General features: G+C 40.4%; 1 protein-coding gene across 5 annotated transcripts in view; it reads left to right on the top strand.

The window, feature by feature from the left end:
• UBE2Q2 (ubiquitin conjugating enzyme E2 Q2) overlaps nucleotides 1–27,226 on the top strand; it is a 47,326-nt gene that overhangs the window by 581 nt on the left and 19,519 nt on the right. For 2 of the 5 annotated variants that reach the window (XM_051628653.1, XM_051628655.1), the window contains exons 2-5: nucleotides 16,410–16,514; nucleotides 22,177–22,281; nucleotides 23,921–23,977; nucleotides 26,022–26,162. In XM_051628653.1, coding sequence (XP_051484613.1) covers nucleotides 16,410–16,514; nucleotides 22,177–22,281; nucleotides 23,921–23,977; nucleotides 26,022–26,162 — 408 coding nt within the window. Of the gene's footprint in view, nucleotides 1–450; nucleotides 540–2,697; nucleotides 2,744–16,409; nucleotides 16,515–22,176; nucleotides 22,282–23,920; nucleotides 23,978–26,021; nucleotides 26,163–27,226 lie in introns of those variants that run through there. The other 3 variants (XM_051628656.1, XM_051628658.1, XM_051628657.1) reach the window with 3 other exon arrangements.

The raw sequence follows: 27,226 nt of genomic DNA, 5'->3' as shown, positions 1-27,226 counted from the left end.
CCGCTGACCCCCGGGGCTCGGGGTGCCCTGCCCCCCGGCTCCTCACTGCGGCCACGACAAAAGTTAGGGAGCGGCTGCCCTCCCCGTCGCGGGGGGGTGGGGGGGGCCCGGGCAGCCCCTCGGGGGGCTCCTCCGAGGGAGCCGCGGCGGCGGGTGCCGGGGAAGGACGCGGGGCCGGGAGCCGCCAGCTAGAACAAAGGGTGGCCGGGGCAAGGGGAGAAGAGCCCCCGGGCCGGCTCCCCGCCGCGGGGCCGTCACTCGAGGCAGCGGGGGTGAGCAGCGGGGCCCTCCTCGCCTGCCCCCCCCGTCCCTGCGGCGTCTCGCTCAGCCGCGTTTTCCTCCCCACCTCGAGAGGTGGAGGGCGAGCGCTTTACCGAGTGCGCCACACGGCCTGGGGCCGGCCCGGCCGGGGAAAGGCCGCACGGGCGGCCCGGGGGGGCCCTTGGTTTGTGCCGCGGCGGAGGGATGAAATGGTGCCTCTTGGTCTCCTGCCGAATCGTGGTTCGATCGTCATGGTGGCAGCTGAACTTGCAAAGGGGGTAGGAGCAGCTTTGCCGAGTCTCGGTGGCTTCTGGCAGCGCTGGGGCGGGGGATTTCTCAGGGCTGCGTTTCGCGGTTTTCCTCCCCTCTGAATTCGTTGGGGTGTGTTTGTTTTAAATGGGTGGGAGGGAAGCAGCATAAAACGTTCAGTGTTGTGGGCCGTAGTAAAAACCCTCTTAAAAGTTTAGGGCCTAAACTTGCCACGGGACTTGAATATATCGGTGTCTGTGACTCATCTACAGGAGAGTGTTGGAGGTTCGTTTTTACGGGACTGGCTGTAGTTACAAGTGAACTTAGATGCTTTATCGAGGTTCAGCTTACGAGTCTTGAAAAAAATTGGGTGAAAATAGGATCAGTACCTTAGGGTTTGAGGTTTCAAACAGTGTGGAGGTAGAAACATGCATGTAAGTGTAAATATTTGAGTCCTGAAGGATGAAAATGCACATGCAAGCCAGGCAGATCTAACCTTGATTGGATCCTCACTTGGCTTAAAGTAACTTCATTAAATTTAAGGAGACTGTTTAAGAGGATCTTTAAGGTGTCACAGTTAACTGCCATATGAGGTCAGTTTCGTGGTCATGGGGCAGGTGTTTGTTTTACTGAACACTTGTATATACTTGTGTGGCATAAGGTGCTTTCTGTGATATAATAAGCAAGATGCTTTGGCATCCTGGTCTTTACACATGACCTATTAGATGATGGATTTTGTGATTGCCTTTCAATATTTGTTATTCAGTAGATAAGTGTTTCATTGCTGACAAGCCAGGCTGTTTCTTTCCAGGCAACATGATCTGTTTCATAAGTTTCTACAAAGTGAAATAAAAGATCTGGTGGTAGTGCACCCTCACCTGAATCTGATGGGCTATTTCTCCTTTGTCAAGTGACAGCTAACAGGGAAGCCAGTTGTAAGGCCTGAAGTTTTCAGTGCCTTGGATTTGTGCTGTGGTGTGTATCTCCTTCTGAGGCTGCTTGTCACTACTTTCCCTAGCAATTATTTCTTAACTTGTAAAGAAGTATGCTCACTTACTTGTAGGCCTTTTGTTGAGATGTGTCTGAGCAAGCAAGAAACAGGCTTAGGTGACTGTTGGCTTTTTTAAGCATTAATTGAGGAAACAGTGTCTGTAGTCTGCCCTTCCAGTCACTTGCCCTAAAGGCCAAGAGGTCTTTCACATGTCATTAGAGTTGTGGCATATGAACGTGCAAAAAGAACAGGAAAAGAGCTTTTTTTTAAACCTTCAAGCTGAGACTTCTGCTTTGAAAAAAGCCTGAGTCTGAGCTTCTTAAAGCTTCTGTTGCACAGTTGTCTGCAAGCAGCTTGGTGCTTTCCAATGTTGACTAATTTTTGGCTCTTTGAGGTAGGTGGCTATTTTCCCCATCCGCTAAAAATAAATGGGAGAGGGCAACCTGAGATACTGGGGTGGCTCTCTTGAAACAAGTGGGCAGCAGATGGCAGAGCCAAAAAGAGAAGGCTGACCTCTGGACTTCTCTCCTAGCTTTTTTACATGAGTGTTAAAACTCTGACAAAAGTGACTTTATCTCCCCTGAACTGAGACTCTTGGCTCTGATCCCTAATGGGTTCCAGTTTTTTCTGTAGGTACTATAAACTAGAAAAACGTAAGTCTTGGTTACTGTGCTTAAGTAGATCTGCATGTACTATGGGGACTGGAACTTCAGGTGGTGTTAGTAGCATGCAGAAGCTGGTAAGGCTATAAAGTTGTTGATAAATATGCTTTCTTGGGGAGACTCGCCCTCTGCAGCAGAAGCTGCTATCTTCCTGCCCTGGATTTGCAGTGCAAATTTGTAACTTTAGCGGTTTGCTTTTTCCAAACCCCCACAATACTGATCAAATCAGGGTATTTTCCTTACTCAGCAAAAGCTTGCAGTAGTTTGTGTGTCTGGATGCTCAAGAATTCTGTTAAGGGGAAGAGGAAGCACAAAGCTAAACAGGCACTTTTTCCTTTGTGGTTTTCTTTGAATATCTCCATATTCTACCTAAAACGAAAGCTGCCTAGCAGTGTATATGGATGCTGAAGTTACTGGATGGAGAAAAACCTGGTAGGGAAGGAAGCTTCCAGTAGCTTCTGCACTAAGTTCTGAAAAGAGAGCTGATAACTGAGTTGCTCTGATCTTCACAATGAATCTCTTTCTTTTCTCCAGTCTAGAGAGAGAAGGCAGAGGAAAGAGGAAACACTGTCTTGGAGAGGTGAGGGACAATGTCTGCTTAGCAACTGCATGGATCTCCACAAGTCTTGTAGGCTAAACTCCATGGTTTGGTTAGAAGTTTGCCCTAGAATTTCTCACATCAATGATTTTCTGATTGTCTGCAGTACGAGTTTGTAGAACTGTCAAAGTTAAGTGTTTGCTGCAGCATCCTAGGGAGAATCTACCTGTGATACTGAGCAATGCTTGAAATTAAAGCAAGATGTGTTTTGCTCAGTAGTTCTTCTGTTTCATAAAGATATAGGCAAACTTTGTCAGTGTCTGTCCATTATGTCTCGTAGTGACCCATATGGGAACTTAAAAGGTTAATCAGATCATTTTAAGAAGCATTTTAGGGTGGAGTCATCCCAGTCAGAAATATTGGTGCTTATTCTTGAGAACTATCTAATTATTTAACTTTTTCAGACTGTGTACCTTCACATTTCCATTTTGTTATGCCAACAACAGTGTCTTCATTCCAGAGTTGTATTTCTGTTTTTCGTAGGTTTCGTTTTTATCTAACATCGTTATTCCAATTAATCAAGTTCAATAAACCAGGGTCCTTTACAAAGTATATGTATTTATCCTGGTCTTGTTTTGCATGGTTTTTGAAATAGTATCAAAATAGTGGCCTCACTTAGAGGAATGTGTTTATTGATCATGGCTTCAGTTAAATGTCTTTCAATGCAATCAGTGGTTTGTTTGGTACCTTATCAGGCCTATAGCATAGTATTCCAAAGGGTGTGTTAGAATAATTCTGTCTTTTTGTTCTTATTGCAAGAAAAAGGACTGATTTGGACTACTGGAAAACATCTCATATTTTTTATATAATCCAGTCAGAGAGAAACTGGATATTGATCTCTCTCCAGCCATACACAAAACTACCACTGCAATACTGTGTCCTCAAGCAGCCCTTGCAGGTAGAAGAGGGTTTGCACCAGCTCTTGAGTGGGAGCAGACTCTGCCCCAGATGGTTACTGGGCTCTGATGTGCAGTGATATCCTCCATACATTAACAGTTCAACTGATGTGATATGCCTGACTGCAGTGTACTCTTGATACTCTGCTGGAAAGAAGGATCTTCTGCTTCACTGAAAAATACCCTGCTGCTAAATGAGAGTTAGGAGGCACTATGAAAGACTTGAAAGTTGCTGTCTATAGATAACTGCAATTGATGGGAGAAGAATTTAATTTCCCTTCTAAACCAGAATGGATGAAAATATAATACCTGTGAAGCTTTTGACAAGTTGAGTGTTTACAGAAAGTGAGTGAATTGGAACATGCCATAGTTCCAAGTTTGGTCTTTACTAGGAAAGCACTCCTAGCTAATGCCTAGATAGCTGATAACCTTTAAAAAGGTTATTTATTTGTATACGGAACTAACTACATAGTGAATGTGGTGTTCAGTTCAAACCACAGATTATTACTATTTTTTTCAGATCACTACATGCTGTGTGGTTGAAGTTGAGACCTTTGTCTTGCAGCATGTGGATGCAAGGACTAAGTAACAACATAAACAGCTTTATCTTGATAATACTCACTTTTATAACTAGAATTAGGTATACTTGATGCTTTAAAAAAGGGGACTCTAACTTATTAAGCACAATAAGCAACAGACATTGAGAAGCTTAGTCTTGTTTAGCAAACCAAAATGAAGCAAAAAAAAAAAATATTTAGAAGAGTGAAGATTTTAACTTCTCTTTGTATACCAAGACTGTAATTTGAATAAGAATATTGGATAAAGGAGTAGGAGGAATCTTGTGTCTAGAAGACAGAGGACCTACGTTTCTGACACTGCTACTTAGTTGTGCTGTGTGGGAATGGCTGTCACTAGTACTTCAGGACTTTGCAGGCAGTTGTTCTGTCCCCTCTAGAATGTATAGAGTGATCCTAAAATATTCTAGAAAGCCACACTGACAGGCTGCAAATATAAGTACTGGTTTATGTCGAGGCTTTAATGTACAGGAAATTTGCACTTTAAGTGGTAAACTCATGTGAGTTAGTGATGTAATAATTTCAGAACTGGGACTGTTGAGGTCCTCAGAAGAGCTCTCCCTGCACTTTGATTAGTGAAAGAAGTTTTTAAAAAAATAAGGATATTCCTTCTACTCAGCATGCTTCCTCATGTTAACAGCTGAGTTCAGGAGGTTATTTTAAAAGACTGAAAGTTACCTTGGAATTTTTGTATGCTTCTTGGTATTCACTGGTTTAGAAGAGACAAACTTAGAGTAGGGCTACTTTGTAACAGGCATTTGATTTGTGTTGCCAATTATATTTACTTTGTGCCAAATTGGAGTACTGTTGGTTGGCCTTTCCAGAGGAAAACAGGGAGTAGTGTAGAAAGTGTATTCTGTTCTGGCAAATACAGTTGCATTTGTCCTGGCAGTTTGTCTACAATGGATCTCTGTAAAACCAGAAGTTGCTAACGGAGCAGATCAAGTGTGTTCCCAAAACAGAGTAACTGCTTCGTCAGACTTAGACTAGAATTAATCTGCAGGTGTTTTTTGTGTTACACGGGGGATATTGTGTATTGATGACATGTTGAGATCCTCAACAGGAATTAAAAATTATGATTGCTGGGAAGAACAGAGTGTGGTTGTGTCCTGTGCACTGTGTGGAGCTGCTGCTGCTTACAGACCAGGGAGGCTCTGTGCTTGTGAGGTGGCCCAAGTTGAGTTGACTGGATGAGGAGCCTGGCTGTCATGTAAAAATTCTTCAGTGGGTTATTGTTAATCTGGATCATTTCCCAGTCTGGTTCCTTGTGTGGCTGCACAAACAGCTGTACTGTCACAACAGAGGGCCTAGGAGTGAGGGAGAGTTGGGGAAGCTGCTGACAGAGCTGCTCGCCAAGGCCTGGCTGAGCCCTCAGCAGCACTTGGGATCATTCCCGCCTGGAATGCCCCAGCAGGCAGCAGTCCAGTGGGCCTCCCTGGTGTCTGCTTTGTGACAGTGACAGCTAGAGAGGGACACCTGGGCCAGGCTTAGGGGAAGTTGGTTTACTTGTAAAATCACATTCCTTTCAGGAGAAAGGAAGAGGCAAAGATGGAGACAGTTCTGTAAATTGTATTAGTTAAAGGGAAAAAAAAAAAGAGGAGGCAAAACTTCTGGATAGGAACAAATGTCTGTAAAAGCTGATTAAAAGGAACAACTACTATCTTAGTTATGCCTCAGTGTGGACTACTGTTCAGTATTGTCAGGTTGTTTTATGTAGTTTTGAAAGGCTATAAAACCCCTTATTTCCTGCCTGACATTAATTCTGTCTTTTTTCCTTTAGACTATGAATGTTAATCTGCCATTTTTAAGAGACATGATAGTTTATGATGTAGTAAACATTCCACTGTATTTCTTCAGCTGCAAGCTCTGCAAGAGAAGTGGAAATGACCTGTCACCAGCTCACAGAAGACAACTGGAAAATTAACTGACTGATGATACTAAGGAGAGGCTATTTACTCTTTAGAGATCTTATATCAGCCTGCCTGTATTCAGAACAGTTGAAGCTAATATGATCAGTGTAGTTCTCAGTTGATCTAAGCTGCAAACAAGCGTATCAGTTAATGTGTGTTACTGATTTCTTGCTTACAGCTGTAATCTTTAAGTGTGGTATTAAAACAGAGACCTTACATATTTTTTTCTATATCTCATGCATATAAGTCATCCAGGTGTATTAAGTAGAGGACTTAGTGTATGATTTCATGAGATGTATTTGGACTGTATTCTCCTATCTCCCAGATCTCTCATTTTTTTAACTTCTCTGAGAGAGTTCAATACAGTTGCAGATCTTGCAGTGGCTTCTTCAGAGTGTATACAGAAAGGCAGAAACATAAGCTCTGTCAGAACTTGTATAGTGGCATTAAAAAAAAATAAAGCATTCCTGTGCAGTGGAGTTCAAGATACCACAGGCTTCCTTGGATTTTTGAAGTAGGAAATAGCTGTGGTAAGAGTGCAGCATTTAACTTACTAATGGTAAACATCGGTTGAACTCTTTGGTACTGAAATTTTGCATGTGAGGGACAAAGTTCTAGCTAAATGGCTCTAGTCTGAAGGCCAGTGACTGAGCAGCTGTCAGGGCAGCTGTGTACATGTTGCTGTGAAGGGAGAGCTCAGGAACCTGGTGGGTGGTGGCTGGAGTGCTGCTTGGGTGTAAGAACAGCTGGGGCTTGGTTAACAGTGGGTGAGCATGACAGATCTTCCTATCTGTAGGTGTGTCCGGAGCACAGCAAGTTTGTAAAGGGGAGGTGGGAACCAGGAAAGCTCTGAGAGAGGGGAAAGGGCACAGTGCCTTTGATGGAAGAGGGGGTGAGTGAGCTGAACACTGGAAAGATGTTAAGTCCTGAAAGGAAAGAGAATAAAGAGGAGGAAGAGGAACCCTGGATTTTTGAGTGGCAGCAGAAGTGACAGCAGACTTTGCATGCTGTGGAGTGATAAAGGCATGAACAGATCTGCTAGGAAACTTTTTCAAGTTAAGTCAGGGAGAGAGTGACAAGTTATAACAACTACTTGAGTTCTGGCTGTATTATAAGCCATTTATTGCTACTTGAACTTTTTGAAACTAGTGTTGATGATAGCTTTTCAGAATGTACTTGTCTGCATAATTGTAGAAGTAGGCAATTAATAACTCTTATTAGAATGAGTTGATAATTTGTTTCAAGTAACCAGACTTCCCTCAGGAATTTGGGCACCTAAGATACTGTGCTGCTGGTAAAGGAAGAGTACTGGTGAATCAGGTTTGCAAAATACCTTTCTCTTTAGCACTTGTGTCTGGCTACTGATGAGATAAACCATTGCCAGTCGAGTGTGTGTATAATGCATGCACTGCAGAGAGCCCCTCGTGGCTGAGGGCTCTAAACAACCCTCCTCTGACAACTGTCATGATGAGAGTACAAGCATACAGTGGGTTTTCTGTGTGTGAGGAACAAGATGGTTTGACCTAACTGCTGTGAGGTGCTGTGGTAAAAACCTGCATTCTAGTCTCAGCTTTACGCCTTTTATCTGCTAACCAAGTCACTTAGTCTTCAGCAATGCTGTGTTCTTTGCTCAGTTTTCAGTGTGAATTATCTGTAGCTTTATATGTTGCTGTTAGTAGTATTGGCAAAGGCATGTTCCTTTGCTCACTTAACTGGGTTGACCCTCAGAAACAGTTTTCAGAGACTATACCCTGCTCTTGTACAGCTGTCACTTGCTATACTGTTAGCTGAATCGTGCTTAGTGTTGAATTAGATGTGTTTGAGCAGTAGCACATTAACGTGGTGGATTTTACTTTGGGTCCACACAAAAAGGGTTAAGAGTGTCTGTCTTTTCTGTGAATTTCTTTAAATAATGATGACCTGGAGAATAAAATGTTGCTTCACAGTAAAGATCAACAACTCCTCTTTTTTTATCAGAAAAGTGCCTTTTTTGCTTTTGTGCTCTTAAGTTCCTGTGTATTTGTTATACTGGACAACAAGTAGCTTGCTGCCTTTTCTTTGATAAGAGCAGTGGATGAGGTCATGGATAAGAGACTCTGATAAACCAGTTTTTCCAAGGATAATGTGCTATTTCACGTATCAGAATTGACAGTTGGGACATTTTGTGTAGATTAAATAGTTCCAAGAATGACTGGCTGTAAAAACTTGACCAGAAGAACTCAACCATATAAGTGTAAGAACTACAGTGCCACACCTGTGTTCATGTTTGTGACCATTTGAAGTGATGTTTCATGTCTTTGCTGCTTTGGTAGTATGTGTTTTGACTTCTTCCAAGGTAGTGATGTTTGAGCAGTGAGAGATTAAAATGTGTGTACCTGATAGAGACATGAAAGTGGAACACAGAAGTAGCTTAGATTGTTTCACAAACTTAGAAATTGTTGGCCTCTTGAATGTGCTTGTTAGAAAGCAGTATTTGCTTGAGTCCTTTCCAGGAATTGTTTGTTGTTTTGTTTTTTCCTCAAAATGTTATTTTCCCTTTTAGTTGTATCCAAAGTAAAAATGTTACAGGCTCTGTAATAATTTCCTGAGCGTTCTGTGTGGCTGGGTTGAATAAATGAACTTGTGCAGATGATGCTGCAAATGACATGCTTGCATTTTGGAATAATTTTTACACAAGTGAATTGCCACTGAAATACTGCCCCAGTTTGTTCTTGTTTAGCTGTGCCATGGTCACCATCTTAGGGATACTGGCACTTGCAGTTGCTGCTGAATCTGTAGATTGCACAGAGTGTTCCATCATCTGGCCTTTCAGGTCATTTATAAACACGCTGCAGTCCATGTGCACTGGCACAGAAAGTGGCTGTAGAAGGTTCAAAATGGCAGATTTGCCGCAAATGTCTGTCTGGGAAAGCCTCGTGTGACAGGAGGGGAACTGCCTTGCTCTGCCCCAGGGGGTGCCTGCTGTGGGGGCAAAAGTAGTGTCCATAGCCATTCTGTAGGGTCTTCACTGAAATGTTTCCTTTTAGTTACTTCTGTGGTAACTTTCCACTATCAGTAGAACTATTTTGTACAGAGAACTATGTTTATTTTTGTTTGGGACAATTTGTGAGTGTAGAGTGTGTTTTACAGGCACCTATAGTGTTGTAATTCGTGAAGGTCTTTCTGTTCTGTGAGACAGTGCCTTTGCCCTTACCTTCTGTAACACTGACTGCACTTAATGACATAAATTGTAGACCAAGATACTCTCCCTGGAGAGTGTGTGGGAGGGGAAAACCATGAGCCTGTTAGCTGCTTTAATGTGCTCCTGAAGGTATTCAGTTGTGCAGAATCTACATAGAACAGGATTATGGGATTCTTTCACCTCCCATCTGTAAGGGTGCAAGATGATTAAGCTCTTGCAGTCTTCAGGGCTCTGACCAAAGCACGCAGCTGGATTTGTCTTGTCTAGGTTGTAGCTGTCAAGGCAGTCATTAAACCTGAGGGTAGAATTGCAGTGATTCTCTACTTCTAAGAGAGATACATGTTTGTAGTCAGTTGAACTTGGTGCCTTACCAAACGCATGAGTTGCAACAAGTACTGTCACTGAACTGAGCATGTTAGGGTTTGACTTCAGGAAGAGTGTAAGAAAATTAAAGCTAACACGAGCTTGCTTTCTGTGGTGTAGAAACAGTTACAGATCTGCGTTTAACAGAATTCTAGTGAATAAAAGATGTCCCTCTCTTTATATGCATTGAGCAAGTTAATGGTATGTTGTATAAAATCTTACAGTTGAAAAGGAGAAGCCTGTTGAAATTTTCCCCTTGTTCAGGGGAGGTGGGTGAAATCCACTTTGTTTCCTCCCCACTCCCAATGTTACATTTTATTTTTAAACCTTCCATTGCCTCCACTTATCTTTTAGAACTCTGGGTCACTGAGTGGTTAGATTCTTCAAGAAATGACAGTTGTTTTCTAGGTAAAGGTGCAGATTTTTACTTGAACCTGGAAATTAAATATTAGGATATTGTAATATGTTCAATAACTTGTCCAGTCTATGCAACAGAGTAAACTATGTTTGGAAATACAAATTTTGGGGGTTTTAGTAACTTGAGGTTTCTGGAAAATAATTTTATTTGGATTACTTCCAATGAAGCTTCAAAAAAACCTGAGTGCTTTCTTCTCTTCTTAATGATTATAAAGAATGGAATGGGAGGCCAGGTGACAATCTGCTGCCTTTTGAAGGTTCTTAGCCTGTAGATTTCACAGGCACTCAGGCAGCTAGTGGTAGGAAATGCTCACTTCCATCTTTTGGAAAAGTTGAAATTGGCCCCTAATAACAGGAAGGAGTCTGTCAGTTGTGTAATCACAGCTACTGCTTTAAGAAACTTGAAATACTAATGTTTTATGGTCATCAAGCTGAAGTTTAGCTTTAAGAATATCTTGTCAAGTCTTGATATTTTTATTAGCAGTTCTGTTGGGTTTTTTTTCCCCCTCTAAAGACAGGTTAACACAAGTGTAAAATTCGTAAGTAGTGAATGATTGACTAACAACTTCAAATAATATGTATTAAATTGTAGCTAATTATATAGTTAGGATGTGTACATGTTCCTTAACCAGTGGGACTTGATTTTATTATATAAAAAAAAAACCTAATTCTCATTTTCAATTTGAGTGAACAAGCTAGAATCTTGGTAGTGTCAAGGTGTCTGCTGAGGGAAAGCCATCTATGATTTGAGGTCTGTTACTTGATGTGTGTTTATACTGCAAATGTATTCACCTTGAAAGAACTGTATTAGCCCTCTGAAATGTCTAGTTGCATTAAGACATACTCCATTCCTAAGACCTGTGTGAGCTAGAATGGTCTCTTGCTGGTCTTCTCAAAGCAATTAAGCTGTTTAAAAGATTTGAGGGTTTGTTGTTTTATTGTTTGAAAGGAAAGGGGGTAAGTTAGAAATGCTGTTATGAAAATGGGCTCAGTTTTAATTATGGCTGTTGTAAAATAACACAACTGGATTTTGTCAAGATGGAGGTTTTGCAAAAGCTACAAGACATAATCAGCTGAATTTTGTTCAGCTAATATGCTAAGAAGTTTAAAAATTAAAAAAAACCCAAAAACATACTTTTTCAGTCTAAGGTGATCTGGAAATTGAAGAAAATTAAGAACTGTCAGCATGTAATTGCAGTTTTAAACATGTATTCAGCCTTAGGATTTAAATGTTTCCCTACCATTTGGCAGTAATAAAGTGCCTCTCCTTGTGTACCAGGAGCTGTGGTTACTCTGTTTCCTCACAGCAATCTGTGTACAGGTTGTTCTAATCCTAGGAATGTGACCAAGATACCTTGGTTTAATTTAGCAACTTCACAGTTTCAACAGCACTGTGCTCTAGAACCACCTCATTAAAGTCTTTTATTACCATCAAAATTGTGTCACTGTAGCTTGATAGAACAGGATAAAGATTATATAATATTGAAGTAAACCCTTATTGTTAAGGATGAGAAAGCTTAGATAGGATGTACTTAGATGACAAATCTCTATCCAGAAAAAGCTGTCTTAATGGATGTGTTCTTGGTATCCCCTGGCACTTTTTGCAGCTTTTTTTCTCTTGGGGGTGTGTGGTGTGTGTAAGCAAGATGGTTAGTAAAATATAAGTACATCCTCTTACAGGGGATGCAACAGAATGGCTGAACACTGAGATCCTGTCTGTATGCTGCTGCTACGCTGTGGTTTTCCTAAATGCTGTGATAGGGTTTGAAATTGTTCCAGTGGGGCTTTATTCTCTTTGTATTTTGTATGTTTATTAGCAGGCTAAGTTCTTTTGCTGCATTCTGTTCTAGAAGCTACAGAAGCTTGTGTTGACAAAGCTCCCAATCTGTCTCGGTGTTAATACAAAGGCTGTCTAGAAGTGATGATCCCATGAATTATAATTGTATCTGGGCTGGCTGTAAACATTCAGCCTTTGTCCTCAGTACATGCTAGGTGTGATGTCATGTCCTCCTGAGCTGTACAGCATGCAGTGGCTTGTGGGAGCTGCCCAAACCCAAGGATTGCAGCTTTTGCCTCTCGTCAGGAATTTTTGCTTGTAGAGAGCAGGAACCTGTCATGTTACAGCAGTTACGTACCAGGCCTGAGACACCTGATAGGGGTGGTACCTGTGCAGCTAAGGCAGGCTATATCAAACCCTGCAGTGATGGGGGTTTTAGCCACTGAGAGTGGATAGGAAAATAACTCCTATTCCAGAGTTCCTCTCATAAAATGTCTTTATATTTGGAAGCTTGTGTTCTTTAAATGGTATAAGAACTCAAATCCATCTCTCTCTCTATAGGATGCAGACAGGGAGGAAAATCTGACTGAATTCTCTGAACAGAATTAGCTCATGTGAAGTTCAGTTGTTTGACCTTGCAAACCACAAGCTTAGTTTTTCACTGTGTGCTCTGGTGTTACAAACTCAGGAGCTTGTTTATATCTCAGGATCAGAATGTTTGAAGTTTGTGTGAGAATTCTGTATTTAAAGTACAGTGACTCATATCCGCATGAAACTCAGCTGCTCCAGAAATATGGATTGCTTACAGATCTAGAGAAACTTAGTGCCATTTATGTTTTTAAATTACAAATTATATTTTTGAGTTAAACATCTTTATTGGTAAGTCTGAAGAATTAAAAAAAGTTGTAGCAAACTGGAAGTTTGAGCTTGTAATAGTAAGCATCTGTTGTGAAAAAGTTGGAATATGCAATTCAATATCCATATTCCAGAAACCTAAATTGTGTAGTCTCTTCTGATACAGTTGTGTTCACACAGTGTTCAAGAAAAGCCTTTCCAATAAATGCCTTGTTCCCATTCATGTTTCAAAAGCTAGAGCAGACTAAAAATTGGAATGTTTAATAATTCTTAATGCAGGCTCTATCAAATCCTAGTATGTTTTCTCACGTGCAGCAGGACTTGCTATCATTGCAAAAAATGGAACGGGTTGAACTGAGAGCAAAGAATGAGGAAGGACTGTTATTCAGTGCAAAAGAAAACAGCAATTCCAGGTCACCACTGTAGAGTGTTTAAACACACAGTAGGATTGCTTGATCACACCTGCACTGTCAGTTGTGTGTCAGTCTGACGAAGGATTTGTTGCAAGCTTTTTGAAGGAGACTTTGGTATAAGCCCCTCAGACTGGAATAGAGAGTGATGGCAGCTGACAACTGTCCTGCTGTGGGTTTGTTCATTAAATCCTCTTGTGGTAGAAATAGAGACAGAACTGTCAGAAAGGAATAATACAGACAATGAAGAGTGTTTTCATTCTGTAAGCAGTCTTCAGATTCCAGATATGGTTTAGGAGTATGGACTGACAGACATTTATCTTCTGTAAATCATTGCAATTAGTAGAATTCCTTAGACCTGGACTAACATAATTAAATGATTCATAAAAAAAAAAAACACCAAAAAATGAAAAACACAAAAAACAACCAACCAAAAAACCAAAAACAAACAAAAAAACCCCCAACAACAACCAACCCAAAATACCTGTTAGGAGAATGCACATACACAGTTCAAACGTTGACTGTAACTGGACAATATTTTTATTCTTAAGAGTCTGAGGATTTTGAGAAGCAGATGGCTCAGTGAATCTTAGAAGGGATTTTGCTTGTTCTTTGTATTTTCTAATGGGAATGTTGGTGTAATAGGAAGTTATGGTAGTAGTGTTTACCCTGTTGCCTTTCTCTTAACTTGATGAGCTGGGCAGAGAAGTTCAGGTCTCAAAAGTAGCTGGTTCAAACCAGTCTTCAGGCAGCAGGGCCATGGTTAGCAGTCTCCAGTCTGCTGTTCCCCATTGCATAAAGATCCAGCATACAGTGTGGAAGTCCTGAGGTAGGAATGTTGCACTATTGCATATTGTGCTGTTGTAGAAGACTTTTACAGGCAGGTTGCATGTTATTAAAAATGAGTGAGGTGTTATCAGTATCAAACCTGGAATATCTTTACTGACATGTAGCTCCTACAAATAATAATTTGGGAACCCTGTCGCATGTGGGAATTCAACCTTGTTTTTCCAGCAGTGATAGTGGTTAGTCTTAAGTGAAGCTGAGGAGAAAATATGCTTTTCTAAGGTACTGTATTTGGTAAAGAAAGAAAGAAAGTGATTAAACCACATGTAACCACATCTGTTTGCCTTCCTTAGCCTTAAAATCTTGCCAAGCTGAGCTCTGGACTTCCTTGACAGTCACTTGAGATGTTAGGCCTTAACCAAGAGTAGGTATTCTGAGGTCTCTGTGTATGGTGTGCTTCAAAGGGAACTATAAACAGTTTGTCTTTTCAGAAAAATGCTAGAAATACACTGTATTCTTCTAAGGTATTTTTAGCTGTGATCTAAAAAAAAAAAAATACATACATAAACTTGGCTGGGGGGATTGAGCTTGTTTAAACACAAGTTTATGTGACGGCTTCAGTTTACAGGTGGAAATCTGGAGCTAGAACTTCCCTAGAGTATTCTGCCAGGTTGGATCTCTGCTGTGACAACTGGCTTTGCCAAAGCTGATGTCCTGTATCTTAGGTTTCTTTTATGAGGTTCAGCATTTCAGCTAGAAGGTGAGCTAGGAAGTGAGCTTCATAGTATTACAAGCCAATTCCATCATGCTTGTATTTCTCTAGTTTTCACATGGGTATTTTCCTGCATTCTAATAAACCCAGTATCTTTGAAATGACAGAAGATGGCTTAAGTTAGGAAGGTCTAGGTTTTGCTTTTGGGACTGGGGCTTTGAGAACTTGCTGAGGCTAAGTTTGCTTGTGAATCACTCAAGACCAGGCAGGTATGATGTCTCCTGTCTGTGAAACTTCTTGCTGCTGTCTTGAAAACGATAAAGCTAAAAATATTGTGTGTTTTTTGCACAATGCATTTGAGAGAGTGTAGATTTATAAGCATAGTGCATGTTCTGGAGTCCTCTATTAGAGCAGCAGTAGGAACCTTGGCTCGGTAAGTGTGGAAGAATGAAGTGTGATCTTTTTGGGATGAGAAATGTGGAATTTTTTCTTCTAAGCCGCAGCGAGAGAAATTAATTCAATTTCCCTCGTATTATTTTTTTAAGACCTGGGGATATGAAGATAGTATCTGGGTGATAAAACTGAAGTTCAGCAATTTGTCCTCAGCTACTAGAATTTAATTGAATGGGTGAGGAGTGGAGTATGCCTTGAATAACTAAAGCAAACCAAAAAAATCCAGGCGTGTCAATGATATGAAGGGATGCTTCCTGTTGAGTTGGAAGCCATGTGTTTTCCTCCATCCTCACAACGTTACCAAACTTGGGTTAGGAAAAAACTGGAACTGCTTTTAGAAATGTCTAAACAAGAGGCAAAGGACTTCTGTTTACCTTTCCATAGCAAGGGTATTTGTAGCACCCTTTTTAAGGGCTGCATGCTGTGGCAGCTGAGTGACAGAGCAATCTCTTGTCATGGATTGTATGAGTGGCTGTGGGTCACATCTGTTCCATGTGTTGTATGTATCTTGGCATGGCTTGTTCTGGAAAATCGAGAACACTCCTAATCCTATGAACTCAGCTGATCTCACTGTCACTAGGATTTGTTTTGGCACCTGCCTGATAATTGTAGGACTCTGGTGATGGAATTAAAGTTATTTTGTAAGTTTTCTTGCTGGAGTTGTGTGCAATATATTTTTTGAGAAACCTTTTGACGGTGGAAAGTCCTGTATGAGCCTTGATGGTACAAAGATAAAATGGCAGGGTTTTGGCATTGTGATCTGCCTTTTATTTTGTCCTCTGAGACAGGAGATTTGAGCTATGTTGTCTCAGTCTGGAGGCAGTGCTAGAAGAAGTTTGAATAGTCCTTTTTGAGGAGGAAATCTGAAGACTCCAGGGTTTTTTCCTTCTCAGTAGGTATTTGGAAGAATCTATTTTTCAGGAAAATTGCCATTGATGTAGTTTTATTCTTTGACATGTACTACTTGTTATTCCATTTTCTGGTGATAATCACCTGTACTGCATTTCTGTATTTCTTCCTCCTGTTTTACCTACCCTCGGGTTTTTAAAATGTTCAGCACTGTATGTATGTCCACCATCTGATTAAGGTGGAAATAGGTTCTCCTAGTGTTTCATTCTATTGGCAGGATTTCTTTCAAGGAAAGAAATTGCCTAAAAACACTGTTTTAGAAGCTCGTGTGTTACCTGACTTTGGGTAGGAGAGAAAGTAATGTTAATACTGTGCTGTGAAATTTTTAGAATGAATGCATTTTAAAAGTTTTATGGGTTTTCTTACTTATTTGTTGGGTCTTTTGTGTTTGTTTTTTTTAACAGGAGTCTTACCCCTCTTCATCACCAATATGGTTTGTAGAATCAGATGACCCAAACCTGACTTCAGTCTTAGAGCGTTTAGAAGATATTAAGAAGAGCAATACTCTGGTGAGCAAGTGCTTTGGTTGTTTTGGGTGTTTGTGTAGCTTTGCCACTCGAACAAGTAATTGAATTAGTTCGGTTTTGAGGTTATTGTGGGGTTTTCATAAACACACACAAAAAAAAGAGTCAAAAATGATCTGAAAGATATGGGATACAGAGGAGATGACAACTTAGTTTGCCCTTTAAAAGATGTTATATTTTCAGTCCCAGTGGTTGCACAGTTTAAGGTTTTCTGAAAATAATTAAACAGTGAAATGCATAGGAACTTGGAACTACTCAATAAAACAGCTGTTGCAGTGTTTTTTTTCCCCACTGAGATCAATTACAGAGGCTAAAGCTTTGTCTTCTTGAGAATGTGTATTCTCCAAAACATGTCTGTATTGGTAAGTAATACAAAGAGTTCCTGGTTTCGCTAAAGACAACTTGACCTGTTAGCTTCTGGTTCATCAGAATGTTCCTTAGTGACACGTGTTGCGACTTGGGATGGTTACTATTTGAAGGAAATCTTTGCACAGATTCTTATGGTAGTTTTGTATTTCAGAAATGATTTCAAAGATGTCATGAGGCTATGCAGGGAGAGAATCAGAAGGACCAAAGCCCAACTTGAGGTACTTAATGCCTTAGTGGGACCAGTTTTTCACTGGACACCCAGTCTCCTGAGCTGGAAGACATGGACAGGGAGCAGTTTGAAGCTCCCATAATCCAAGAGGAAACAGGCAGTGACCTGCTGCACCACTCAGACCTACACAAGTCTGTGGGGCTGGTGGCTGGAAAGCTGCCTGACAGAGAAGGATCTGGGGTGCTGGAGTGATTCCAGAGAAGGGCAGCAGAGCTGGTGAAGGGTCTGAAGCACAAGTCCTATGAGGAGTAGCTGAGGGAACTGCCTGGAGAAAAGGAGACTGAAGGGAGACCTTCTTGCTCTTTAGAACTACTTCAAAGGAGGTTGGAACAAGGGGAAATGTTGGTCTCTTCTCCCTAGTAACAAGCAACAGGACAAGAAGAAATGGCTTAAGTTGCACCTGGAGATTTATAGATCAGATGTCAGAAGAAACTTCTTCACTGAAAGGGTTATTAAACACTGGCACAGGCTGTCCAGGGAGGTGGTTGAATGACCATCCCTGGAGGTGTTTAAAAGACTGTAGATCTGGTGCTTGGGAACATGGTTTAATCACTGTGCTTAGTAAAGATAATGGTTGGTAGAGTCAGGTTATGGTTGGACTTGATCTTAAAGGTCTTTTCCAACCAGAAGAGATTCTGTGGTCAGGCATTACATCTTAATTGAGTACCCTTTTGGTGTAGTGATAAGAGCAGTTTGTGTGTGAATATATATAAAAAAGTTCCCATTCTGTGCAGGAGAGTAAGAGACAAAATTAACATCCTATTCTGTGCAGAAAAATAAGTGTCCTTGAATATTATTTGGAAAAAATTTCGCTATGAATGTACTTTGTTCCACAAAGGGCAGTATTTCAGCCTGCTGACAAATACAGTGATTAAAAGTGGTGTTTTTCTTCTCCAAATTCAGCTTTGTTGATAGTATGTAGTCTTTATTAACAGATTATTTCAACACTTTTTTGTTTATTTTTGTGTACAGGGATACATATGTGCACATGATGCACACAATATCAGTCTGCAGGAAGTGCTTCTTGCCTGGATGATGTGCTGGCCTTAGTATTTGCTTGATTTTGGAAAAAAATGGGAATGCTGTTTCTCACAAAATCACTTAACTGTAACGTTTACTAGGATAATGTTAATCAAGCATACGTGGCCTTTAAGGATGTGTATCTTCCTTTTTCTAAAGAATATTTAGGATACATTTGGCTTCTTTCTGAAATAATTGAAAAACTTAACAAGCAAGTGAGAGTCTTCATGTGCTTTGCCACAGTTAAAAACAAAGGAGCATGGAAGAACAACACCGGTGTTTTAATGCGTTATGGTGGATCTGACTCCAGTAGACACATCAGTTGTGTATTTTCTTGCAGCCTAAACTCCTAAGCTACATTTAGAAGAATGTTACAGATTTCTTAGTCTTTGTGACTTCTGCCTAGAAAGACATACAACAGGAGAGTACCAGTAAATAGGGCCAAACTGACTTTTTTCTTAAATGCTCCCAGGTTCCCCAGCTTGAAGCTGGTGTGGCTGGTAGCTTCAGACCGAAGATTTTAAACCAGATATTTTCTGTGTTTAAACACCTGCAGGTTTATTTGCAGTAGGGTAGAGAGCCTTATCACAGACATGCATAGAACATGCTGTGCTGAAATGCACATGCACATAGACTGTTGATCTGCACTGTAGGAAAACAGCTCCAGATGTCAAGATTGTACTTGCCCGTGTAAAAGCTGATGGGTTGATGTAATAGACACCTGTGGATGGCCCATTGGTTTCCCAGGAATCCACCCCACAGCATGTTGTGCTGGGATAAAGAGAGGTGGGAGTGGTTGAAGAGGTGAATTCTTACGCTACAAAATCTGACTGTTTTGTTCAAAAGGTTTGGCTTTGTGGGTTTGGGGTTTGTTGTTTTTTTTTCTCAACCACTTCTCCCCTTGCAGCTCCCCCTCTCCCCTTCAAGGGTGTTGGAGCAACTCGCAGGCTTCTTGGAGTAGGTAGGAAGGGATCAGGAACCATCTGTAGAAATCCAGAGGCTTCTGATTTATCCAACTATCTCCTAAAAACTCAGTTAAAATTAGACTTTTACAGTGTTTCAAACTAGTTATTATTTATTTTATTGTGCCTAAAGTCTTGTTTGTGCCATGTTGTTCTAAACTCTTAAGTTATTGGAACAGTCCAATTTTGAATGGGAAATTGCATTGGACTCTTCCAGGAGCTCAGCTGAGCACAGTGAGCATGCACCAAAAGCACTGCTAGCACGTGGATGCTGATGTAGAGTTATTTGGTATGACTGTGCCCTTTCTACTTGCTTTGTGACTTTTCACAGATATCAGCTCTTTGGCAAACTGAAGAACTTGCTCTTCAGGCAGAAAAGTTTGACAGGGATATTTATCTGTATATATGGAAGCCTTGTCTTTTGACCTGGTAAAGAAAAACTGTTTTACCTGTATTAAAATAATGCATGTTTCCTGGAAAAATCTTCTTCTGAAAATGTGTTAGAGTTGGCATCAGCATTGTGGTTTTTGCTATGAGAATTCCTTGAAACACTAAAAACATTGAAAAGTTGTTAAGAGTATGATCAGCATAGGTAGCATTGGGTTAGAGTCTTTTGCTGCTTGACTGTTCGGATCAAACGAAGTCCAGTCAGCAGAGGAAGGGGGATACAGAACTCCCTCTGACCTCTGGTATCTCATGAATTCTCTTTCAGATTCAGCAAATCAGCATTGCCTTAGACTTGGTAGGTAAATGAAACTGGCAGCTGCCTTCTAGTGGTTGTGCCATGCAAAAGAGAAATCCTACTTCAGTTTTGTTCTGTTCAAGTATAGTGGAAGTTATAGTTGCAAGTCTAAGTTCTCAAACGTTACTTCATGGGTTATTGAATATAATTGTACAGGATTTGGAGGTTGGCTTTTTGAAGGCAATAGTGAAGTGGACTTAAATTCAGCTTTAAATCTGTAACTTTCCAGACTTTGAGGGTTTAAACTCGCTAGCATGGGAGGCTTCAAAAATTAAAATTCCTGGCATAAGTACACATACAGCTTGGATAAAGTGGTGTCCCTGGGCTGTTTTGAGAATTTAGATTTGGTCCCACATGGTGGCATTTCGGGAAAGAATGTTGGGTCTTGCAGACTACCAATGTATCAGTAGCTAATTATGTATTGAGAGAAAATGTGGGAAGCAGGTGTGCACAAGGTTGTTGGATGTGTGTGAGGCTGGTTACTGTCACAGTCTGCCTGATGGCTGAGCAGTGGTCACACTCCAAGTGACAGTTACCTGTTTCCTCTGCTTCCTCTTCAGCAGTTTCCTTCAGTGGTAGGCTAAGACTTACTGATGCATTTGTTTATTTTTAGATAGCATGTGTGTATATATGTATATAGATACATGTAGGAGAATATGTGTAAACTTACAGTACTTCTTGGTTTCCTGGTAATCGGAAAACAGGGAGTTTCAGAGTAAATCCAGCAGTATATTGATATAATGAGGTTACCTAAAATTGTTAATGCTGTCATACTGCATTAGAAAGATGTCTTCATCTGTAAAAAGGTCTCCTAATGTAGGATAGGTTTCAGAAAAAGTGTTCTGTACTGTTTACAGATTTGGAAGATGTTAACACAGAAAACGAAAAATTGTAGGAGGTATTTTTATGTTCTAAAACAGCATTATGGTGGCCACAAGAGCTACTAAATTCTCAGAACTTCTGAAGCATTAACAGTTACATTTGAAATGTGTTCTAGTTGCTGTTAAGTTTGTTTTAGGCAGTTTGCATTCCAGGGAAGCTGCTGGTGTACTGATAGCCCACTTCAGTAGCAGAAAAGTGTGTGTTAAGCATTCATTTTACATTGGCCAAGCCTGCAAAGTTAGCCTGGAAATACATTTATATTATTAATACATGACAAAAGTCTGCTATCCCTTTTTGATACAGTTTATTCATGTAGCATTAAGACCTACCAAATCATGCTAGGCACTTCTTGGAGCAGGGGGTTGGATCAGATGACTTCCAGACATTCCTTTTGGCCCAAGTTACCTTCTGATTTTTCATACATGTGAGCAGAGTGCAAGGAGTAATGGTGATGGTGTTCCATGGCAGAAGGATCAGGTGTAGGATATGAATTTATGTGGGGGACAAATATAGCAACACAACAATAAGGAAGAAGGGTTGTAGAGGCGGGATGGGCTTCTCTCTTTGCCAGCACCTTTGCATATAGTAGAAACTGATGTCAAGTAAGACAACTTAGCTATAAAAGTGGAACTGCAGTTTGACAGTTTCATGAAGCTAAGCCTGAAGGGTAGACTGCTGCCCTGCTCTCAGCTGCCCCTTTCTGCCTGCTCCTTTATGGTGGAAGTGGCTCTTCAGTGCTGAAGCTGATCTGTCCTGAAGCTTGTAAGTTGGTTGTGTGATGTGTGGTGCCAGAGCAAATGAGAGGGTGAAAACCTGCTGCTGGAGGCAGGGAGACACCTCTTCAGACACAGCCACTGGTAAACCACGTTGCCTGAGTCTCCCTTGTTTATGGAGAGAGACTTCCAGGGCAGTGGGGACTGCCCCTGTCAGCATAACTGCTGGTGGTACTGAAGGGTGTACAGAAATGGCTGTCCTGCACACTGCCTCCTGCAAGGGGCAAGACAAACTCCCTTTGGTGTCTGGAAGAAAAGACTATAAATGGTTCTATAATTTTTGCAAGCTTCATCTAGGTTATTATTCTGAAAATGGTGTTGATCATTTTACAAATGTATTCTGCAGTTATTCCCTAGTGATTAGTGGCTGAAGCACCTATGCCTGGTGGATCATGCAGGTCATTCTTTTCCTCTTGGTTTTCTTCACTTGACATGAGGAGATGAACAGGAGCCATCTTTAACTTGCTGTGTCCTTGGTTTCCCATTGTGGGGGTGTTATTACAATGTCTACAGGGAAGAAGGGGGGTTGTTAAACTTCATTCCAGTGCATGCAGATTTAAATGCTGTACACTGACTGAAAGTTCAGTACTGACATGTGGAGAAAATTCAAAATATATTGTTCTATGCTTTGATTTAAATAGACTGTGTTTCCATGTTTTCTTTTTTGTAGCTTCTTCAACAGCTGAAGCGATTAATATGTGACCTCTGCAGATTATATAACCTTCCTCAGCATCCAGATGTTGAAATGTTAGATCAGCCATTACCAGCTGGACAGGTAAATTACAAAGCTGTGGACACCTCCTTACAGCAATGAGAGAGTTGTTTTTTCAACTCCGAGAGACAAGACGGTGGGAACAATTAAGCCTTGTGTAAGGCAGACCTGAGATATGGAGCACTATTGCTTTGTGGGGTCCTCAAGCTGAATTTTGTTTGCAGAATCTATTTAACAATGGTGTGATAATATTACGCAATTTCCCTTGGAGTTTGTGTCATTGAGAGGTGTGTATGTGATGCTAGTGCTGCCAGTTTAATTCCCTTCTAAACACTGTTCAAGCCAATTGCTGGGCAGTCCTAGTGCTTCCCAAATTTACTTTTTTTTTGAAATGCAAGTGTGATTAAACACTGTTACTTTTTCTTGAAAAGTATATGTTTTACAGTGGGCACTTGGATGATCTGATATTGATGTTTTCCTTCCTCTTCAATCCCTTGCAGAGACATGGGATATCAAGACCATATGCTGCTTTGGGTAGGGAGTTTCTGAGGTGCCTTGTTTACTTTTTGTGCACTTGACAAATTAAGAGTTGTGAAAGGCTGTGAAATGTTCTGGTTAACTAAAATGTTTCATACTGCGCTGAAAACAGAACTGGTAGCTGATAGTAACTGTTCTGTTTTGTATTTTTTTATAAGATTATGATATCTAGTTTTGCTTATACATGTTAAGATGACATGATTTCTAAAAACTCCTGTAGTGTAACAGATGGTTTTCCTGTGGTGACAGTGCTATGGTAATGACAAATAACTTGCTTAATTTTGGTCACATGCCAAATTGTAATCCTATGGGTCTTTTCTCTCAGCCACCCACATAGCAATGCAGCTATAAGGCAATAGGCCTGTAATATTAGGAAGTAGCCTCATTGAAGAGTCTTGCTTATGCTCTGAAACTCAAATACAAACTTATGGAAGGTTTCTTAACCAGGAATATCAGATAACTTGCAAGTTAAGTAAGACTGGCCTTAATAAGTCTGACCAAAGACCCACCTAGTCCCCTGCATTGTCTGCAGCAGTGGCTTCCCTTCCTTGCCAAAGGAAGAGTAAACAGAGCTCAAGCATATAAGAATTTCTGCAACTCAGACTTCCTGAGCTGTAAGTGGTATCCTGAAGTAGAAAGCCATGAGAAGTGAACTTGCTGTATTGTTTTGGTATTTTATCAAATAATCTAATAATAATGGCTATTGATAGTAGTAGTTGCATAGAAGTTTAGGTAGTGAGGTAAAAATCCATTAAGCTTTACAGGTTTAAAGTTTGTTGTGCTTTTGGTTTTTAGGGGTCTAGCATGTATATGGATTCTAGTCAAAGCCACAATCTGATTTAATGGTTAGGAGTTATAAACCCTTGACTTAATTGTATTTATCACTCTCAGAATAAGGTATCTTTATCTGAGTCTTAAGCTTCCACTTAAAACTTCATGTGAAATTAGTTGTGACATTGTATATCTTTGCTTTATGCAAAAGTCTCTTCACTGTCATACTCCAGGAAGGCATCTTTGTATTTACCTTTCACATTAAACTTCAGTCCTTTGCAGACCTTGATAAGTGTAACTTTGATATATACTACTTTCCCTTTGATAGTAGTTTTCCTGTTTCTGAAAGAATCCCATGCACAATTTATGCAGAAGCCTCGTTGTTTTATTGCAGAATGGAACAACAGAAGAAGTTACATCAGAGGAGGAGGAGGAAGAAGATATGGGTGAAGTATGTGTATATATGAGTTTGTTATCCTAATTTAGTAGAATTCTGGCTTTTTGCTCTGCAGTAGGTAGCCAATTATTAAGCCAAACTGTGAAATATAATCTCCCTAGAGTTCAACAGAAAAGTTAATTTAGAATTTGGATGTTTACCTTAGTGTCAGCTTTCACAGAACTAGTGAAGTTTTCTCTTAAACCTAGATCTCAGCTGTGAGGTACTTGGATACAGAGCGTGGGACATTGTTTGTGCTTTAGTCGAACAGTACATAACGTTTTGTGCCAAATCAGTAAGCTTGTGTTGTTAACTCCTATTTCAAGCAGCGTCTGAACTGGCTCTGATACAGTTGAAAGTGCCTCCCAAATTGAAGCAAACTGGCTAAGAGTCAATCATTTTGCTGATTTAATTAACCAGGTGAGCTAGTTTTTAACTGTAATACATTGAAGGAAGGACATCTGAAACAGATATGCTAAACTTTAAGGGGTTTATGTCACTGTTGGGGAACACAGTGCTCCTTGTAATGACATTTTTACTGTGTGAGAACCACCTGTTTCAATTACTTCTACAACACGTTAGAATGGCTCCAAGATGCTTTTTAAACCACTCTAAACAGCCTTTTTACAGCAGAACTGTTCTGACTACTTCAGATTTATTTTTTTTAATGAAGGTGTGTAGTAAGAATTAAAAACTCATTCTTTTCTGTAGGAAGACCTTTTATTTGAAGATCTAAATGTTACCCATGTTCTTAATTTGAAGGAGCCTCTCTTAGACCATATTTAGCATGATCCAGGGCACATTTGTTGAAGCTAGAGTTCCTGTAAAGTTAGTTTGTACTCTCCCATATCTTCTGCCTCAAGGCTCTTTCTGCTTGCAGACTTTTAAGTAGCCTTTTGGACTCTGGGTTACTTGAAAGAAAAAAATTGTGAGGTCTGTCATTATTTATAAGCTGACAGGTGGCCTTGTGTGTGGCACTGGTATCTTCAGTGTGTAATCCAGCCCAATTTCTAATTAGAAAAGCAGTTCCTAGGGCTATATCATCATTTTGAGAAACACAAGCATTTTAAAGAATACTGAGTCTGAAATGTGTTACAGTTGGAGGAACCAGTGTTGTCAGAGTCACCAGATAGGTGTGTTTTTTACTACCTAAGACATCTTTGAATTTGCATTTACGGCCCCATGTTCCTGCCATGCAAACAGGTGGTGCCTAGAGAGTAGCTACAGGTATAGTGAAGCATTGAGGCATATTGACAGCTGTATACTCAGAGCTTGCTGGTGTGGCTGCTGTGGTGCTTCCTCCTTTATCTTAGGTCATTTACATCCTTGCCCTCCTCTCCACAAAGAGCATTTGAATCACCTTACAGGCAGTTGTCTAAGTCCAGAGTCCTCGTCTGCAGCAACATAACCTCCTCTCAAAGTAGAGTGGAAAGTTTTTCAGTGACTTAGTCTACAAATCAGAACTGAAATGTTGGCTTGTGTGATCAGGATACTTGAACACATAATTTGGTTTCATATCCTAGTGCTGCATCTAATCTTCAGCTGAAATGTTCACCTTGAATAAAGTACCTGTAGCTTTCTAATATTTAACTTTCTTGAAGGGTTGCTGTTAGCTCTTCCATGTTGTTAATCATTGCTTGCCAGAAGTGTAGTACAGCTGGGATTCTAACTGAAAAATGAGTCTGCTTGTAGACACCCTTACTTTGGGCACTTGTGGGTCCTCAAGCCCTTTTCAAAATGCCTCAACTTCCTGCTTTTTAACCTACTTTAATCGATTAATTCACCACAATCTTAACTTCTCAGTGAGGTTTTATTGTGCTTGCTTCTATAACCAGAAACGTATTTTGAATTTGGGTCTTGTTTGTACTGAGAAGGTTCCTCACACTTCCAGTGAATACTGCTGGCTGAGAGTGAAGATAGAGCAAAATAGAACTGACATCCAACAATCATTAATACACAGTGCTGTGCAGTAGGGGACTGGATCCTTAAAAGCCCTTGGAGGGGATTTTGTCCAAGGAGGAGCATAGTTACTGACAATGAATCTTCCTCTATCCTGTAGGACATTGAAGATCTGGATCATTATGATATGAAGGAGGAGGAACCAGTTGATGGGAAGAAATCTGAGGATGAAGGCATTGAAAAAGAGAACCTTGCAATCTTAGAAAAAATCAGAAAAAATCAAAGACAAGATCACTTAAATGTGAGTTAATGGTTTGGTTTTTTTGCAATACTTCTGGCTTTAAAATGGAAATGGTTTTCAGCAAATCAAGCCTACTGCTATGCACCTAGTCATAATGAACCTGTAGTTGGTTTCCAGTGTATATAGGACAAATGTCTGAAATTATGGGACTGAAATAGCTCTTTTTGGAGAAGTTTGAATAGGTCAGCTAAATTCTGAGGTCATTTAGTAAACGGATTCATATTTCATTGAAGTCTTTGGCACAGGAAGTTAGTTGTCAGTCCACATCCCACAGAGGCACAAAAATGACTGCAAAGCACTCTAATTCAGCCTGTGACAATCACAGAATGCTATCAACATTTCTTTTGTCAGACTGGCTTGGGATATTCTTGGCATTTTGGATGAAGATGCACCTTTTAGCTTTTCACTAAAGTAAACTCTTACATGTAGATCCAAATTTGACATTTATTTTATTTAACTGGTCATTTAATTTTCAGAGTTGTCTACTTGGTTATTCCTCTATCTCTTGCGTGATGCCTTTGTTACAAACAATAGTCCTCCCTGCAGATTTAGCAGAAAGCAGCCAGGTTGTAAGCATAGCTTGTGTTGCTGAGCCCTTATGGAAATAACAAATAAGGCCATATATAAAACTGCCTCCATTAAAAGTAATGGGTGACTCAGAATGCCTTGTGTCAAAATGCTTTTTATTATCACAGTTGTCTGAGTGATTCTGCCAGCAGGCATTTGTAAGAAACCTGTTCCCCAGAGGCTTAGAAATGTTTTGTCAGAAGTGCCAAGTTCCAGAGAAAATTCTACTTCTCAAAGGTGTGTGTAGGAAGGAAGGATGATGTCATACAACCTTAATTTTATCTAGCCTGCCTTCCAAAGAAATAACTTTTATTTCACAGAGGCTTAAATTGTGTAATGCATGAAACTCAAAACTCCTGCTTATGGCCAATTTCATGGGTCTAAGGGTTCTAAAATTTCCCTGTCACCTGTACAGAGAGAAGGTGCTTAAATTGGTGCCCTCTACTGTGTGAGCTTGTAAGTTTTTACATGCTGTTGGGCAGGTCACCAGACATGTA

The sequence above is a fragment of the Apus apus genome, chromosome 10, assembly GCF_020740795.1.
Source record: "Apus apus isolate bApuApu2 chromosome 10, bApuApu2.pri.cur, whole genome shotgun sequence".
NCBI lineage: Eukaryota > Metazoa > Chordata > Aves > Apodiformes > Apodidae > Apus > Apus apus.
The sequence above is the reverse complement of the archived record's forward strand: the minus strand, read 5'-3'. Positions and strand labels throughout refer to the sequence as shown.